The sequence below is a fragment of the Gracilinanus agilis genome, chromosome 4 (assembly GCF_016433145.1).
Source record: "Gracilinanus agilis isolate LMUSP501 chromosome 4, AgileGrace, whole genome shotgun sequence".
In the NCBI taxonomy this organism is placed as follows: Eukaryota; Metazoa; Chordata; class Mammalia; order Didelphimorphia; family Didelphidae; genus Gracilinanus; species Gracilinanus agilis.
This window is the reverse complement of record NC_058133.1, coordinates 43,415,678-43,435,758: the sequence shown is the minus strand read 5'-3', so window position 1 is coordinate 43,435,758 and position 20,081 is coordinate 43,415,678. Positions and strand designations below refer to the sequence as shown.

General features: G+C 38.3%; 1 protein-coding gene across 1 annotated transcript in view; it reads left to right on the top strand.

Moving 5' to 3' along the window:
• The window catches only part of CLCA2 (chloride channel accessory 2), a 54,830-nt gene that overhangs the window by 22,130 nt on the left and 12,619 nt on the right, over window positions 1-20,081 (top strand). Inside the window, exons 6-12 of the mRNA XM_044674093.1 lie at window positions 1,946-2,173; window positions 3,631-3,864; window positions 6,564-6,741; window positions 10,347-10,453; window positions 13,166-13,390; window positions 16,354-16,624; window positions 18,559-18,729. Of these exons, the coding sequence (XP_044530028.1) occupies window positions 1,946-2,173; window positions 3,631-3,864; window positions 6,564-6,741; window positions 10,347-10,453; window positions 13,166-13,390; window positions 16,354-16,624; window positions 18,559-18,729 (1,414 nt within the window). The remainder of the gene's footprint in view (window positions 1-1,945; window positions 2,174-3,630; window positions 3,865-6,563; window positions 6,742-10,346; window positions 10,454-13,165; window positions 13,391-16,353; window positions 16,625-18,558; window positions 18,730-20,081) is intronic.

Genomic DNA, 20,081 nt, shown 5'->3' with positions numbered 1-20,081 from the left:
AGTTCCACCAACAATCTATGAGTCCCCACTTTTCCACATCCTCTCCAACATTTATTTTTTCCTTTTATCATTTTAGTTAATCTAATAAGTGAGATAATATTTGAGTTGTTTTGATTTGCATTTCTCTAATCAATAATAATTTAGAGCAATTTTCATATAGCTTTTATTTCTTTATCCAAAAATTGTCTGTTTATATTTTTTGACCATTTATCAATTGAGGAAGGTTCTCAATATATTTTAGATATGAGACATATCCAAGAAATTATCTATGAAATTTCCCCAACTTATTGCTTTCTTTCTCATCTTGACTATGTTACTTTTATTTATACAAAAAATTTCAATTTGATATATTCAAAATAATCCATTTTGCATTTCACAATGCTATCTATTTCTTGTTTGTTCATAAATTCTTCTATCCATAAATCTGATAGGTTCCCTATTCTAATTTGTTCATATCTCCCTTTATACCTAGGTCATACATACATTTTGATATTATCTTGGCAAATGGTGTAAGATATTGGTCTATAGTTTCTTCCAAACTGCATTCCAGTTTTCTCAACAATTTTTCCAGATAGCAAATTCTTATTCCAAAAACTTGGATCTTTAGTTTTGTCAAATATAAGGTTACTATTATCTTTCATGACTATTTGTTTGTCTATTCTGTTTCACTGGTCTATTTTCCTATTTCTTGGTCAGTACCAGATAGTTTCGATAATTACTGTTTTATAATATAGTTTGAGGGGACAGCTAAGTGGTTCAGTGGATTAAGAGCCAGTCCTAGAGATAGGAGTTCAAATCTGGCCTCAGATACTTCCTAGCTGTGTGACTCTAGGCAAGTCATTTGACCTCCATTGCCTAGCCCTTACTGCTCTTCTGCCTTGGAACAAGTTGATTCCAAGGCAGAAGGTAAGGGTTTTAAAAATGAGGTTAATAAGAGCACCTGCCTCCCAGGGTTATTTTGAGGACCAAATGAGATATTTATAAAGCACTCTGCAAACCTCCAGTGCTATATAAATACTATTATGATGATTAATAATCCCATCACCTTACAAGAATATCAATTCTATGAAGGGTTGTGTTTCTATTGTATTAGGTTTTTGAAGTGAAATATTTTGCTTACTTCTATTTTTGTTTACTTATCAGAACTATTCAAAATACCTCTTTTTTGTTGGTTGTCCATCTTTTCTCCTTGGTGATTAGGTATAGCTTTATAGAATATGCTATTTGGAATTGTAGGTTTACTTTAAAAAATAGAGTATTCTCTTCTCTTCTTTATGTTTCTCCTGACTGTGGAGCAATTCTGAGCAATTCAAAGAGGCATCCTTTCTCATTTAATTCCAGTCATTTGTCTTTGGTTTCTGTTCTCACTCTTTACTCTGTTCCCACTAATGCTGGGTCTCTTCAGCATCTTTGCATTGGGGAATTTGGGACTGACCTGGGTCTCTGACCATAGTAGTCTCTGATGAAAGAATACTAGCCCTCATGGGCTCCTAGTCCTCTTTCTTTTGGGCAAAAGTGTTTTTCCCTTTAGCTTGCAGCTCAATGCACTGTTCTTCCCCCATCTTTAGACTCTCTACCAATTCTTCTCCCTTTCCTTTGAGTTGGTACCCTTCTGAAGCACTCCTACAGAAAAAATAGCCACAGACCCCAAAACTGGACCCTGCAGCTGCTTCTTCCTATTCATGGATCAGTTTAGGGCTGGGAATAGAGTATTCAAATTCTTTAAGTATTCTCTAATCTCTAAGTATTTAAATTCTTGAGGATTTTCCATGGTATGGGGTATCTCTGTTCATTTGGATCCAGCTTTAGTAAGTCTAGGTAGCACGTTCTTCAATTTTGTGGGTAGAGTTTGGGGAGTTGCAGAATCTTAAGGAAAACAACTACTTCTTCAGCTTGGACTCACAAGATGTTCCCTTTGTCTCGTCTTATGATATTCCCTTCTTAGGTGGTGGAATTCTGTAACTCCAGCACTCACAACCAAGACGCACCAAACCTTCAGAACCAAATGTGCAGCCTGAGAAGCACGTGGGATGTGATCATGGACTCCGTTGACCTGAGACAAAGCTCCCCCCTGAATGTCACTGCCCTTCCATCTCTCCCCACATTTTCCTTGCTCCAGACTGGGGAGAGAGTCGTCTGTCTAGTTCTGGATGTTTCTGCCAAGATGGCTGAGGTAAGATGACTACCAACTCTTTTATCTATTCTCCAACCCTGATTAAAAAGTATTTAAGAGGGGACAATTAGGTGGCTCAGGGGATAGAGGGTTAGGCCTGGAGAATTGAAGTCCTGGGTTCAAATCTAGATTCAGATACTTCCTATTAGTGTGACTTATTAACCTATTATGAGTCAGACATATGAATATAAAAAAATAAAATAGTTCCTGTCCTCAAAGAGTTTATTTTCTACTTGGGAAGGAGCAGAGGTACCAGCCACTGTCCTAGGCATTGGACATATAGAGACAAATCCCCAAACTACTGGTCTCTCCTCCTAGGTAACTAGATGGGCAGCTAGATGGTGAAGTGGATAGAGTGCTACCAAGGCTTGGAGTCAGGAAGATTCTTCCTGAGTTCCAATTTGGACTCAGACACTTACTAGAAGTGTGACCATTGGCAAGTCTCTTCACCCTGATTGCCTCAGTTTCCCCATCTGTCAAATGAACTGGAGAAGGAAATGACAAAACACTCTAGGATCTCTGCCAAGAAAACCTCAGAAGGGGTCACAAGGAGTAGGACATGACTGAAAACAACTCTATAGTTAGAGAATTTTGTACCTTGGACTTCATCTCCAAGAATCCTTTTCTCTTCCCCCACATTTGTGCCTTCATGTATTGTTTATAAGTTCTGTGCCTCTGCCTCTCTTGCTCTCTTCTCTCATGACATGGTCTGGGTTAGCTAGCTTTTTAGCTAGCTTTTTTTACTTTAGTTATTATTAATAGATTTTATAAACCATAATAGTTATTGTACATTAATTTTAATCTTAACACAACTGAACCAAAAGGGCAGCCATATAGTATAGTGAATGGAGAGCCAGACTTGTAATCAAGAAGATCTGAGTTCAAATCTGCCCTCTCATACTAAATAACTGTGTGACCTTGGGCAAATCATTTAACCTTCATCTACCTCTGTTTCTTCAATAGTAAAATAATAGCAGCAACTCCTTCCCCAGGGATGTTGTGAGGAATCAAAGGAGATAATATTTGCAAAGTGCTTAGCACTGTGCCTGGCACATAGTACACCTTAATAAATTCTTGATACCTCCCCTCCTCACCTTTCTCATACTATTTCTTCTGCCTAGAACAATCTGGTTTCTTCTCACCCCCTGGTGAAGTTCTATCTGTCCTTTAAAGTCCAGAGCAAATGCTGCCTCAATGTATTCATGAAACTCTCCATGAGTTCCCCCAATCTAGAGATGGAATTTATTCCTGAGTTCTCACAAAACATTCTAATGCAACTTACTACGTGGCATTTTGTCTCACTGGTATTCCCAGTGCCCAGCACAGTCCATGACACTTCATATTAAAACTTAAAACTACAGGAAGACTTTGGGGACATCCTATGTTTCAGATATAGTAAGTATTCTGATCAATATTTTCCTAATTTTTGTTTTTTTGGGGGGGATTTTGATCCATAGGCTGACAGGCTCCACCGACTGCACCAAGCTGCTGAATTTTACCTGCTGCAGGTTGTTGAAACGCATACATACGTTGGCATTGTAAGCTTTAGCAGCAGAGGAATGGTCAAAGCTCAGCCTCTCCCAATAAAGAATCACCAAGACCGAAGGCAGCTATCCTTAGCTCTTCCTACCTCTGTGATAGCCAAAAATGCAGAGGCCAGTGTATGTTCGGGTCTACAGATGGGGCTTCAGGTACCAAAAGTCGCCACATTTCCTGTCTGCATTTGTCCATACTCGCCACCCTTCTTTTTAAAAAAATGTGTTTGTCATACAAAGCTTACTTCCATATTGGTCATTGTTGCAAGAGCAAACTCTTCCATAACCCCAAACCCAAAATAAAACCAAAGATACGGTCATGTGAAAGATGACTTCAACAGTTATTTCTCTGGAGATAGATAGCATTTCCCATCGTAAGTCTTTCAGGATTGTTCCAGATCATTGTACTCTGAGAAGCCAAGTTTTCACAGATAATCATTGTACAATATTGCTGTTATTGCATACAATGGTCTCCCAGTTCTGCTCATATCGCTCTGCATCAGTTCTTGCAGATCTTTCCAGCTTTTTCTGAAGTCATCCTGCTTATCATTTCTTACAGCACAATAGTATTCCGCCACCAATATGTACCACAGTGTGTTCAGCCATTCCCCAATTGATGGACATCCCTCCAGTTTCTAATTCTTTGCCACCACAAAAAGAGCAACTATAAATATTTTTTCAAGGAGATCCTTTTTCCATTTTTTTGATCTCTTTGTGATACAGACATAGCATGGTATTACAGAATCACATGGTATGCACAGTTTTATAGTCCTTTGAGCATAGTTCCAAATTGTCCTCCAGGATGGTTGGATCAGTTCATAACTCCACCAACAATGCATTAGTGTCCCAATTTTGCCACATCCCTTTCAACATCGACAGCTTTCCTTTACTGGCATATCAGCCAACCCCTCTTCCCTTCTTAAAGCCTCTGATAGCCTGAGAATGCTCTAGCTAAACAGACAATGCATCCCAAAGAAAAGATTGCCTAAATCTGTGCCCTGCAAAATAGCTGAGGGAATGCAGAGCTTTAAGCTGAAGGGCTTGTTCTGTAGTAAGTTACCATCCACCATTTTCCCTGCTTATAGAGTACTGGGTCTGGAGTTAGAAATCCATAGTTCAAATTCGGTCCTAGACCCTGTAAAGCTGGGTGACCCTGGGCAAGTCCCGCCATATTGAAGTGACTTAATAAATGCTTGTTCCTTTTCTCTTCCCTCCCCGATGGAAGATTCCTTGGGCATTGCTAGTGTTGTACATAAAGTTGTACTGTGTAACGGAGTGTTGGATGTGGAATCAGAAAGACCTGAATTCAAATCATATATCCTATTCTTAGTAACTGAATGACTATGGGCATCACGCTTAATTTTTCTGAGTCTTAATTTCCTCCCCCCTTAGAATGGGAATTATACCACCTGGGGGCAGTTAGGTGGCAGAGTGGAAAAACACCAGACCTGGTGTTGGGAGGACTTGGGTTCAAATCTGACCTTAGACACTTCCTAATGGTGTGACCTTGGGCAAGCCCCTTAACCTCAATTGCCTTGCCCCAACTGCTCTACTGCTATGGAACTAATATAATTCTAAGACAGAAGGTAATGATTTATTTTTAAAAAATTATACCACCTAAAGTGCCTACCAGTGGTTATGAGGCAATATTGATAAAGTGCATTTCCTTTGGAAATTCATCATTACTATTTCTACTACTACTACTACTACTACTACTACTACTACTACTACTACTACTATTTCTACTACTACTACTACTATTTCTACTACTACTACTACTACTACTATTTCTACTACTACTACCACTACTACTACTACTATTTCTACTACTACTACTACTACTATTTCTACTACTACTACTACTACTACTACTACTACTACTACTACTATTTCTACTACTACTACTACTACTACTACTACTACTACTACTACTACTACTACTACTACTACTACTACTACTACTATTATTATTATTACCTAGGATTATTCCTAATCAAGGTTAGTAGGTCAACGTGTGACCATGAAGAACACAGAGTCAGATTTCTAGGCCAGTCTAGAGCTGAGTTTCTTGACCCTTTTTGTATCATGAATCTCTTGGGTAATCTAATCAAAACTTGGGAGCCATCCTCAGAAGAAGTGTTTCCTTGTCTGTATTTGTAATTGAAAGAAAAACCAAATTTCAGTAAGAAGTGAGTAAAAATAAAAGTATTATTTTTGCTCCAATTTTATGGACCCCACACCAAGTAAGATCAATCAGCAGTATGAGCCAGAGGATGGGTTCAGGAACAGCTTGTGAAATCGGAATTTGGAAACTGGTTTTAAGGAAGAGATCTGGAACCAGAAATAGATCAGGAGCAGATTTACTGGGGTAACTGATATCACCAAACCTTCAGAGTTTTTTGAGCTCTCACTGGTCAAGCACTGGACTCTGAAGATGTCAGGGTAAATACTCATAGCTTGCCCAGAGTTGGGCATGGAGATCAGTCATTTTATCTCCAATTTATCCTGTCTATATCTTGCAGGTACCTATTGGTTTAGACTGTGAGCTCCTTGAGAACAGGTGCTATTTTTTATTTTTCTTGCCTCCCTGGTACTTAACACAGGGCATAGATAACAGAAAATATTTAATAAATGTTTCTTGACTTATATCTGGCCTATGCCAAGAAAGTCAGAACAAGAACCTAGGCCATGGGATAGACAGCTATTGATAATTTTTCATAGTGCAAAAAGCTATTTTTACATTTACAGTGAAAGTATATCTATATACATATATGAAAATGTATGCTTATGTGTGTATATCATATAGACAATTAATTTAATTAGAATTCCCATAATAATGGATAATCTATTTCCAGGTGATTGAAAGTCTGCATGGAAATGCATATGGCTCTGTGATAATATTAGCAACCAGTGGAGGAGATGGTGATATCAGTAATTGTTTGTCTACTATGGTTAACAGTGGTTCAACTGTTCATACCATTGCTTTGGGACCATCTGTAGCTGAAAATCTTGAAGAATTATCCACACTGACAGGTATGTGCTCTGCTGATTGGGAATATTTCCCTTTTAATGTAGAAAATGTGGAAACCCTTCATGAAGTCCTACTCTGCTGCCTTATCATGGCATCAATATAAAGTGCTACCTTATTTATCCCTGGATTCTCAGGATGTATGACAAAAGAATGCAAGCTCTCCTTTGAAGATTTGACAATGCTAGAAAAGATTTGAGTAGAGTTCTAGCAACAGACCAAGTCTACTTTCTGAGAACCAGACAAGATAAGTGCAAATAGGCTGGCCACTTGGTGATTCATTTTTTTAGCCCTGGCAACATATAAAACAAAGTAAAATGCAAAATGACTGGGTTTTATGTGGCTTCACGGTTTCTTCATTGAGAAAGGCAATTTAACTTGAGGGAATCTATCGAATACTTAATTGCCTCCCCAGCAATTTTTCTTGACAGAGAAAAGGTCAGATGCACTTAGAAACAAGACTTTTCGTTTTGTGTTTGTTTGCTTTCTTACTATCCTTAAGCTTTAGCTTGACTTGGTACTCCAAATATGAGATCAATGTACGATGAGAAATGAAACTACTTTTAGGGGAAGAGAAAGTTAATCCTTATATTCTCACTATAAATAAAACATGAAGAAAAAAGGAAGTTGTAGCTAATTGGAAGAATGGCACATTGTACTCCTTGGAGAATCAAAGAAGAGTTCGTGTTCATTTTATATCATATTATGGTGCACCTGAAGACAAAAAGAACATTATTTTATGGGAGAATTTATCATCTCACATTGTAGTGCTGCTCATGATTCATACCGCAAAAAGACTACTACAAAAATAATTGCAGCCTATTCACTAATCTCTGCAAGAAAGAGGGTGATTCTATCAAGAATTCGATAGATTCCCTCAAGTTAAATCAATATACACTTCAATACTTGGTGACATCTAGGCAAAGGTGGGTATAAACATAGATGGAATGAGAGAGGGCAAAGATTATTCAAAGACCGCATAGAAGAATTAGGCTTCTACATCAAGAATACTTTGTTCAAGAAGAGGATTACTAGACATGGCAAGCACTGAATAACATAGAATTTTACTTGTTACTGACAGAAGAGTCATTCCTTCATAAATTGCCCTATATCCAAAAGACTGCCAGCTTGTCAGTGAAAGACAGAAATTAGTACAAAAGAGGGCAGCTAGGTGGCTCAGTGGATTGAGAGCCAGGTCTAGAGACAGGAGATTCCAGGTTCAAATCTGGCCTCAGATACTTCCTAAATATTTGACCCCTGGGAAAGTCACTTCACCCCATTGCCTATCCTTATCACTCTTCTACCTTGGAACTAATATACAGTATTTCTTCTAAGACTGAAGGTAAGGGTTTTAAAAAATTAGTACAAAGCTAGATAAAAGAATAAAAATGAGAATTATATATCATGCAGTTGAAACAATTCAATACTGGTCTATTCAAATGAGTTATTGATAATGGAAAAAATAGGTTAATGCATGCAAGAAAGAACAAGTTGATTATATTAATTTGAAAAAGAAGTTTAACTATGGTTAGCCAGTTGCCTTAAAAGGGAGAGGCTAAAAGCACTTTAGTAGGTGAATATTCAACTTATTTGTCAAGTGGCAAGTCAAAGACAACCCTCATTCTAAATATAACAAACTTATTTGTGGAATTTTTTGGGGAAGGATAATCAAAGATAGTGAGCAGTATAGCTTCAATAAAGCACAAAAATGCAGTGGAAAACTTGGTGAAAGAGCCAAAGTACACTCATAGCAAGAGCTTTTAAGGATGAAGAATAAAAACAACAAATGGAAGAAAAATGAAAAAAAGATCTGCAAGTATGTTATAACAAACTGTTTTCATCATCAAACACAGTAGATTTACCATACTCGGACTTTAAAAATCACAGCCTCAGACATTTTTAAAGAAGAGGTAGAAATGGCATTTTTCAACAAAAATGGGAAAAGCTGATAGATTAGAAACATTGAGAAGCTCCTTGTTGGAGGTAACTGATATCTAAAGGGGGGGGGGTGAAATACTTAAGATGTAGGGGAGAAATCTCACATCATTTTTAGTGGTGACCAAGAGAACGTCAACTATTAACTAATGTACCTATTTTCCTACTAATGAAAAATTTGGGGGACATTTATCCACAAACTTATGGAAGACATTCTTAGTGATATTACCAATTATATTCCAGAGCAGTGCACAGAATTACTATTCCACAGTTAACTGAAAGATATAGAGAGTACAATTTTCCACTGTCACATATGGAAAATTACATACTTGTTCTATTGTCCCCCACAGACAAGTCATGGTTGGAAGTTACAAAGATGCTAATTTAAGTGTGATGTCAAGAAGAACTAAAATTTTAAGTCACTTTTCAAATGTGTCCAACTCTTCATGATCCCATTTGGGGGTTTCTTGGAAAAATACTGGAGGGGTCTCCCATTTCATTCTCCAACTCATTTTATACATGAAGAAACTGAGGCAAACAGGATTGGGTGACTTACTCAGGGTCACACAGCTAGTAAGTGCCTGAGGCCAGATTTGAACCCAAGAAGATAAGTCTTCCTGACTCCAAGCCCAACACTCTTTCCATTGCACTACCTAGCTGTCTATCTAATTGTTAACAGGTAGTTTATTCCTGACAGTTTTCCTCATGGCTTCTCTCCTTCTCTGCTCCAAGACTCCCAGATGCTAAGGATCCATCCTTTCCACTCAGAGCAGATTTTGTATTAATGGGTTGGGAATGGAGAGGGAAACTGGGGAGGGACACATGAAACTGAAGGGGGAATTGGACCATTTTATCTCTATTTCTGCATTTATCTTTGGACTTCCCAGTTCTATATTTTTACCAGATGACCTCTGACTATCCCAATAGCTCTGAGATCTTGGGAGTCTACAATTTCTTTTCATAAGGGATAAGGTTTAAAGAAAAGAATAATGATAACTAACATTTATAAAGTGCTTCCTAGGTGCCCAGCACTGAGTTAAGCCTTTAAAATGATCACATTTGATCCTCACAACCACCAGAGGAAGTAGGTGACATTATTAATCCCTATTTTATAAATGAGGAAACTGAAACAAACAAATGGGGTGGGAAACCTTGGACCTACAAAGCCTTCTGACCTACCCTCTTATCTTTTTTCCCCAGTAGATAAGGTGATTTTATCTCCAGGGTAGTTTTAAGGAAAATCTGTTTCTAAGGTCAAAGACTAGGTCTAGCTTCCTCATCTATAGAGTGCTTGAACTTTTCCTAACAGATTTCACATATAAATGTTATTATATATAAGATATATAATATATCATCAGAAGGGAGACTGTTACTTGTGGGGGAACTGAGTTGATTTGTCCGGATTGATTGGTTGTGCCACAGTCACACCTAAGAACTCATGCCTTAGCTTCTATCTTCCTTTGGTCATTGTGGATCCCAGCGGAGTGATTCTTCCATGTTTATAGTGGGAAAAAAAATTGCCTGGGGTTGTTGAATTTCATCCTCAGATATGTGTGTGGTCGCCAAGCAGGTTAAAAGTGGATCAAGGAATTTCACATTCTCCAGTAAGGGTTAAAGGTAAAAGATGAAACACTTTATGAGGTTCCCAAATTAATACTGAAATCACCTGTTTCAGGAGGATTGAAGTTCTTCGCCTCAGATAGAGCGAATTCCAATGGCCTGATAGATGCTTTTAGTGGAATTTCATCAGGCACTGGAGATGTCTTTCACCAACCTGTCCAGGTCAGTATTTCTTCATCACAAGAAGTTCCTAGTGATAGGATGCCATGTTCCATAGTAATCTGGAGGATCCTTGTATCTATAATAGCAAAACTGGCTCACCCAGAGATGCTAACCTTCCTTGGGTGCTCACTGTTAGCAGATTATCTATTAATAGCAGCAATAAATACATATTCACTGACCTCTTGCTGGTGTTGGGTGCTAAGAGAGGTACAAAGTTTCGAGAAGACACATTCACTACCTTCAGGAATCTAACAGTCCTGAGAAGGTATAAGACACTGACAAAGCTACAATGCACAAAATTATGAAATAGTTACAGTGTGCAATATTACACAATAAGTATAAGTATTCATGAGCCACAAAGCAAAAGGCCAAATGAAGTATGAGTGGAAATATCTTTGCCCATCATGGCAACTAGGGAAAGCTTCCTGGAAAAGGTAGCATTTCAGATAAGCTTTGAAAAAAAATTCATCAAGTTCAACATGCCTAAAGGAAAGAGTATGCCAGGTACAGGGAATAGTCTGAGCCAAGGAATGGAAGAATCCTGTAGATTAGAGTTATGAGTAGGGTGGGGTGACTGGAGCTAGCTCCAAGTAGTCTGGGAATATAATTGAGGGTTGAGGAGTAGGCTTCCTCCCTGAGGCATTCCTCTGACCCATAATCCCTATTCCCAAATCAAGTGTGACTGTTCCCTCTCCCTCATCTCGCCCTGGGCATCCATTACTGGGACACCCCTCCCCCAAAGGGTCCCCTTTCCTACCACTGTCTTGTTCCTTACCAGCTGCCTATCCCAAGTCCTTCTGGGTTATCAGGGGCTGCTGCTTGATTCTCTGGGGGATCCTCCACCCCTACTGGGACATACTGATCCTATCAGAATTCCTAAATGCAGTTACTGTAGAATTTATTTGGTGGAGTTAGTATAAGTAGTCCAATTTTACATTTTAAATTAGGGGTAATTTTTTAAAATAATTAAATAAAATTTAGAAATAACTGACAAAACAAAATAAGTGTTAAAGACATTGAAATTGTATATCATTGATACTTCTGAAGTTGAATATTTGGCTAGCTCTGCAAGCAATATGGCTTCTAAGTCTCTATTCCAAGGGGACCCAAAATTTATTTTGAACCTAAGTTGTTTTTTTTTCCTAACACAATTGCACAGTGATTACCTTCTGTCCTTCAATTGTTTCTATCACAAAATGTGAAAAATAATGTAAATAATACAAAATATTTGGAGGAACTGTACCATCCTATAGGTACCTACGTCCTAAGCTTTTCCTCTAGATGTTAAATTCATCAAGGAAAAAGTCTATATTTTATTGATCTTCCCATCTTTGCCAGTACCCAGATCTATGAACTATATACAGTAGGTGTTTGATAAATTATTGTTGCATGAATGGATGAATGCACTCAAGATTATGCTTAAACTATAACCCTAATACTCTAGTACTGATTAATTATAATAGTGAATTCTATTTTTCATTACATAAAATTTCATTTCATAAAATACATTACATAAAAACATGAAAATATTTTACCTTTAGCTTTTCTTCTTTAGAGGTGTCTCTAAAGTCTATAACAGTGCTTATCACAAAGTAGGTAATAAATGCTTATGGGTTAATTGATGTGGATAGAGTGCTAGACCTTGAGCAGGAGGACTTGAGATCAGATCCCTCCTCTAACACTGGCTTACATGACTGTGGGCAAGTCATGGAACCTATTGGAACCTCTCTGAGATGTTTAGTAATCAATGGACAGCTAGCTCTTTGTCTAGGTGGTTAGCAGGAGTCTTCTTTCTTCTTTCTTCACCACTTCTCTTTCCTCATCCTCACCTCCTATTTTCTCTTGCTTCCTTCAAGTCCGAACTAAAGAAGCATTTCATCGTCATTAATTTTAGTGCCTTCTCTCTGAGATTATCTCTATTTTTCATATATTTACATGTGTTGTTGGTGCTATTCAGTTGTTTCAGTCATGACCAACTCTTCATGGCCTCATTTGGGGTTTTCTTGGCAGAGATAGTGAATGGTTTGCCATTTCCTTCTCCAGATCATGAGGCAAACAGGGTTAAGTGACTTGCTCAGAGTAATACAACTGACAAGTGTCTGAGGCCAGACTTGTACTCAGGAAGATGAGCTAACCTGTCTTTGGACCCAGAGCACGGTGGCACTACTTGGCACCTTCAGACCCAGAGTTCTATGCACCATAGGGCGCCATATTTGTATTGTGTGCATGTATACATAGGTTGAGTGGCTTATGTGTATCTATAATTATACACCTACATGTCATACATGTATATTGTAAGTGCATGTATTATTTATCATGACATAATTACATATAGACACAGACAAGCACATATTCATATAGAGTTGTTTGCGTGTTGTCTCTTCCTAGATTGTGAGTTCCTTGAGAGCAAGGACTTTCTTTGTGTTCTGGCACTCAGGAGGAGCTTAGCAAATCTAGGTTATTGGCCAGTCCCTCACTGATTTTTTATGAATGTGAATAACCAATCAATACCCAATAAACCTTCCCAGGTCACCCTCCAAGCAGGCTCCATCTCGTGAATTATTCACATAAACCAGGTTGGACTTTTTCTATGCCCCTTGGTTTGGTCCCCATCTTGCCCTTTCACTGGCCCCTCTGTCACAAAGGGGGAAGGATGGGGATATGCCCAGGAATGTGCCCTTTTAATGAATGCAGTGTTTTCTTCATCAACAGCTTGACAGCACTGGTGAGATTGTTGGTGTCCATCAGCTTTTTAGCAGGACAGTAACTGTTGACGGAAGCCTGGGAAATGATACCGTCTTTATGGTCATGTGGCAAACTGGGGGACCTCCCGACATGGTCCTCCTCAGCCCTGGTGGGAAAAAGTACTTCACAGGTGATTTTAATACCCATTCAGGGTTGAGGAGTTCTCTTCTTCGGATTCCAGAAAAAGCCCAGGTAAATGGTTACTAATCGTTGTCTTTGCATCCCCAGAATGTAGCCAAGTGCCTGGCACTTTGTCCTATGCATGAGTATAGCTAACATATCAGATTTTATGTATTATAAAATATACAAATACTTCCTAAATTGAGTTGGATTGAATGATCTAATTACTAATAATGTTGATTGAAAGATTAATTTGAGCTTGTTAAGAATATCTCTCAACAGAGAGGTGATGGTCACTGAATTTGGATATAACCAATGTGGGATTTTGTTTTGCTTGACTAGGCATCTTCCTTACGAGGATTTTGTTCTTCCTTTTTCTCCAATAAAGAGAGAGGAGGTAGGAAGAAGGAGAAATATTTCTTAATTAAAAACAAAACAAAACTGTTGTTCAGTCGTTTCAGTCAAGTCCAACTCTACATGATACCATTTGGGGTTTTCTTGGAAAAGAAAGTGAGTGGTTTGCTCATTATTGAGTGGTTTCCTTCCAAAGTTCATTTTACAGATAAGGAAACTGAGGCAAACAAGTGACTTCCCCAGAATCACAGAGATACTAAGTGTCTGAAGCCAATTTTGAACTTAGGAAAGTGAGTCTTCCTGACTCCAGGCCTGGAACTCTACTTTCCACATTCATACAAATATATAATTAATAATTTAAATATGATCTATTTCCTCTAAAATCATACATATAATGTTCTGTGTTTAAAAACATTCTGAGAAGAGGTCCAAAGGTGTCACTGAACACTGTCAAACACTGTCACACAAAAAAAAAAAGATTAAGAATCCCAAAATAGACCGTGAAGTCTGTAGGACATCCTCAAAATGCCTGACAACTACCACTCAGATGTTTCTAGTCCCACTATTTTTCTCAGACATGTCCCTTTTGTAATATGTCTATGTGGTAGTGCCAAAGTATGAAAGTGAAATCTAGATATGGAAGTCTTGAAATCCAGATTTCTTCTGTTTAAATCCTGGCTCATCCATCAGCTTTAGGACCCAAGGCAAGGCACTTTAAACCTCCATGGGCTTTATAGGCAGATAGATTGGGTTAGATGATGTCAAAGGTCTTTCCTACATCTATAATTTTCTGGTTTTATTACTCTAAGTCATAATATTAGACACACTGTCCTAGGATACAATTCTTGTATGAAAATGGGAAAATACCTAATGAGGAAATATGAACACCAACTGCGTAAGCTAGTTTAGAAAGGCAATAAAAAAAGTTCAGTGATTTCTCTCTTGTTCCTGACTCAGAGCTGAATCACTTGATATGTAGTTTGAGATTTTATCATGCATCCCCAAATCAGTGTGTGAATCAGTGAGCTCAATCTTTGTATTAAGTCTCAGTGAATGGATACGGGGGAGGTTTTGTAGCAGGAGAAAAGTTAACCTATGGCGACTCCAAACAAGAAATTTTAAATGGAATGAAAAACTAAGAAATGCCTTCCCACAATTGATTTACTTTGCTGGTGGTTCTAACTTACTCTTATTTGGTAATAATCTTCAGTTAGCTAAGTTCCTTTCTGGCTCTCAATCTAAGATTTGGATCCAAGATATAGATCTCAAGGACTGCCTCAAGATGTCCCAAAATAAAAATTACGTGCAAAAAGCCAGAGAAAAAGCTTCATGGAATGCATGGCTCTGGGGAATAGAGATCAGGGATCTGGGAAGAGTTAGGCTCCAGACAAGGGAGCCACCTAACAACTAGAGCTGTCTAGAGTGGGCTGCCTTAGAGAGAAGTCTTCAAGGGTGACTATGTTTGGGAATAGATAGTCAGATATTGGTTGGAATAGATGACTCTGGAGCTCCCTTCAAACTCTGGTATTCTCTAATTCTGGGATCCCAGCAAATGCTAGCATTTCCCGTTAAATTGTTTTATTGTATATAAATATAAAGAAAAAGAATTTCAGAATGGTGACATGGGGATTGTTGATCCCTGGGTTTTCTATATTAAGTCACAAACTAGTGTAGATTAGAAATCAGAAATCTAGGATTCTGATCCCAGGCAATTAACTCATTAGCTGAGAAAACTTGGCATGTTCCTTAATGTCTGAGGGGCCCTTTTTCCCATCTGGCAAGCAACAAGGTGGCACAATGACTAGAGCCCTGGACCCAGAGGTAGGAAGATCTGAGTTCAAATCTAGCCTTGGACACTTAATAACTGTATGATTCTGGGCAAGTAATTTATCCTCTGCCTCATTTTCCTCAACTATAAAATGGAGACGATAGCATCTTACTCCCATATAGACCCAACATTGATATTTCCTTTCCACTTCCATTTCCTGTTGTTATTTGGGTTGCAGATGATTCTATTGGATATTCCAATGCATAGAAGAATGTTGGTTTCTTTTGCTTGAAGTCTGCATCCTTCCTTCCATTTGTTCATTCAATAAACATTTGTTCATTTCATTTCATTCAATTTTTTCAGTTTCTTTTTGGAAAAGGAATTTTTAAAAGAGTTCATTTTCTTCTTGGCTATTGAACAGACATTTCATGTTTGTGAAGTACTTTGGACTTGGAAACTATTATAAAGGAAATAATTATCTACAAGAAACACAAATGAGTGGGGAACCCTGCCAAAGCAAATAGACTAGCCTCAAAAAAATAAGGAGAGGAATTCTGCTATGATCACCATGAAAACGTTTAATCTGGTTATTCTTTAACAGGAATGATTATTTCAGAAATATCTTTGCTAGGGGGCAACTAGGTGGTGCAGCAGATTGAGAATCATAACTGTGTAACTCTGGGCAAATCTCTTAGCCCCCGTTACCCAGACCTTACTGTTCTTCTGCCTTGGAACCAATACACAGTATTGATTCTAAGACTGAGATAAGGGTTTAAAAAAGAAAAAAGAAATATCTTTGCTGGCCCCCTTTTTTAAATCTGAAACCACTAGGTTGGCACCCCTGTTTGTATTTTAAAGGTAAAGGACAAGTTTTTGTTGTGATTTTCAAGGTTCTTCTCTTTCTGTGTTTCAGACTGGCCACTGGACTTGGCTGCTGAATAACACTCACAGCTCTCCTCGGGCCCTCCGAGTGGCGGTGAGCTCTCGGGCCTCCGATCATGCTGTGCCACCGATAACTGTGACAGCCCATGTGAATAAAGATGGAACCCGTTTCCCACATCCAGTCATCATTTATGCAGATGTGAAACAAGGGTTCTATCCTATTCTCGAGGCCAAGGTGACTGCTGTTGTTGAGCCAGACGCAGGAGAACCTGTAAGATTGGAACTGTTCGATGATGGGGCAGGTAACGAAGAAATGTCACATTATTTTTTTGTGTGTGTTTTCAAAAAGATTCTCTTAGCAAATGAATCAATTAGATCAGTGGTTCCCAAACTTTTTTGGCCTACTGCCCTCTTTCAAGAAAAAATATTACTTAGCCCCCTGGAAATTAATTTTTTTTAAATTTTAATAGCAATTAATAGGAAAGATAAATGCACCTGTGGCCATCACCGCTCTCCTGGATCGCTGCAGCACCCACCAGAGGGCGGTGGCACCCACTTTGGGAATCACTGAATTAGATTGTAAACTCCTTGAGGATAGGAATCGTCTTTTGTCTCTTTCTGTATTTCCAATGTCTGACACAAAGTAGGCACTTAATAAATGTTTGTTGACTTATTGGATTAACAAACATTTATTAAGGGCTGATTATGCCAGGCCCTGTCTTAGACATTAGGGATAAAATTCAGGGATAGGAAATAATCCTTTCTCTCAAAGAATTTACATTATAACATGAATGAACAAGGTGTGATGAGATGAGGATCAACACCAGTCTCATTTTCAATATTTCCTTGTTTAAATTATTATCTTATTTGATATTTCTAGGGTATGTAGGCCTCATTTACTCACTAAATAACCACAGACCAAATTTACACAAGGGAAACAGGCTGTGTATTGTGAGGGGAATGGTTTGGGCCTCCAATTTACCTATTTTTTTGTACAGATTATATGTACAAATATGTACCTATTTGTACATGGGGAGTGGGGTGGTAGGATGACCTGGTTTGGGCTTCCTTACTTAATAATCCAGATTTCAGCTTCTCCATCAGCCATCTGGATCATTTTGGCAACAATCACTGTAACTCTGCCAGGTTACACAGAATTATCTGAGTGGAGAGAAGGTTCCTGCAGAGGTGAGGGTCAGAAGTGGGCTCACTTGGTTACACAACTCTGCCTCCATCCTCTCCATCAACTTACTCTCCCCACTGGGGAGATCACTACCCCTCAATGATAGAGCAGCTGGCCTTCAGGAGGTGCTACGGCTGAAGACATCATGATCCTACAGCTAATTGGGACATGAGATTCCTTGAACTAAGTCAACTCGATCCTCAAAAAACAGATTCACATCTATCATTTAAGTTGCCTTGTGCAAAACCAGCTTGAAGACTACTTACTCATTCCAGTTGCTTCTTTTTGGGAACAAGTCACTCACACTGAACATGCTTTCCAATTCAGTTCAACAAACATTTAAAAAATACCTACAAACATCAAAGCTCTATGCTACACACAGGAACAATAGATACAAATGAAAAACCACATCTTCCTTGAGTGAATTTACATTCTACTGTAATTCTTACCCCCCAAGAAACAGTTTTGCAAAGCAAAACAGAAATTAACTCCTCAAAAATTGTGATATCCCAAGAAGGGTTTTTTTTTTGTGGGAGTCACAACAGCCTTGAACAATTTTCCAGTTGTTTCTACTTGTCCTTTTTGGTCTTTGCTTCCCTCTCTCTCTTTCCCCCCATTGCTATCTTTTCCAGAATACATTGTTCAAAAGCTATGTCTTCTTCTTGGAGGCACCTAGGCAACACTGCAGAGTTCAAATCTATCCTTAGATTCTTACCATCTGTGTTTCCCTGGGCAAGTCACTCAACCTCTAATAAATGCTTATTGCCCAGAGTGCTTTCTAAACCTTTAAGTGCTTTGTAAATAACTTATTATTTTTATTGCTATTATTATCAATGGCCTATTTTACCTAGAGCTTAGCAGGCAGATTTTTTTTTAACTTCGTCCTTACATCATCAAGGACAGGGCAAAACTCTATCCGATATAAATTCAGTAGTTTCTATACTGATATAACAGCCCCATCTCTGTACCTTGTGACAGCTCTGATAACCCAAATCATTTGCAAAGACTTCTGGTGTTACATCGTAGTGCTAATACTAATTTCTTTCTGTGCAGGTGCTGATATTATAAAAAATGATGGCATCTATTCGAGGTATTTTTTTTCCTTTACTGTAAATGGCAGATATAGCTTGAAAGTCCATGTCTATCAAGAGAGCCACAGTAGAAGATTGCCCCACTTTATTCCGGGGAGCTATGCCATGTATGTTCCAGGTTACATAGTAAACGGTAAGAAATCCAGAGCTATGTTTATAGGGTTGGGATGACTTGGAAGGTAACAGGTTCTCCTTCCCTAGAGATCTTGATGTTCACAGTACGTGGGCACTTGTCAGGAATGTTACAGAAAGGGATTCTTTTTCAAGTACAAGATGGTTTCGATAGCAGATTCTATGGCATTTAAAGGGTGTTTCATGTGTATTATCTTTGTGAGTGTATCAGAAGTTTGAGGTGTCAAAGTAAACCAATACCTTTGGGTGTTTAATTCAAGGAAGATTTCTGGAGTAGTTCTGGCATCTCCCAATTTTTTTAAATCCCAAATCTCAATTTTGTCATCAGTGTTGATTTCCTCCAAAATGAAAATTCCAGATGAGTGGCCAAGCAAGGTGCTCTTGACCAGAGAGAGAGTCAAAGCTTGGTCACGTAAAAAGGCAAACCCATTAAGAAGCCTGTAATGGATTGAGAGACATCATGGATAAAATGGTGGCTTTGGAAATGGGTTCAGGTTCTCACCCTGTGACATTGAACAACTCATCAAACCTCTCAGTTGCTCTAGGCAGCTCTTTAAGACAAGAAGTTGAAGAGAAGGTCATAAACTACATTGGTAAAGGGACTTTTCTCATCTGGGAGTTCTCTTTTTCAATGAAATACCAGAACTAATTCCTCTCCTAAAACTATGTATAATAATTATCTGGATTTCTGTTCTAGACTATCAGCTCTCCAAGAGCAAATAACTATGTTTATCTAAATTTTGGATTTCTTCCACTGCAGGATTCAGGACTCTTCCCACACAGCAGTCCCTTACAAGTTTTGTTGAATGAATATTTTTTAAACAAAGAAATAAGCCACAAACTATAAAGTCAGCCCCTAAATAAAGAATTCGTGTGGTTCACTAGTTTCTTGTTCAATTCAACGTTCTTTCCTTCAAGGAAAAACCTCATGACAGTACAAGAAATATACTTTGAATCATCATCATCATCGTCATTCCTAATTAGAAATAATTAGGAAGTGTGCTGGAGCCAGCTAGAAACAGTTCAAAAGCCAAGTGTTAAGTTTTCAGTTTGAGAATTTATTTTCGTCTTGGAAAATGGGAAATGCCAGAATCAGGACTTTTTTGCTGGTAATCTAAACTAAGAGATGAACAAAATGCAGATTTAAGAAGTATGCTGTGGGTATTTTTTTCCCTGGGCAGCTGGTTTGTAAAACATTTACCATCACATCCCTGGTTTGGGTACACAGAAAAAGTTTTGGTTTGGACTCTTGCATCATAATTTAAAAGTCTATTTAAATATTTAAAAGATTTTTAGTCTTTGACTTTCACTATGCTATGTTGACAAAATCATGGATCTTTTCCTTGTTTCTGC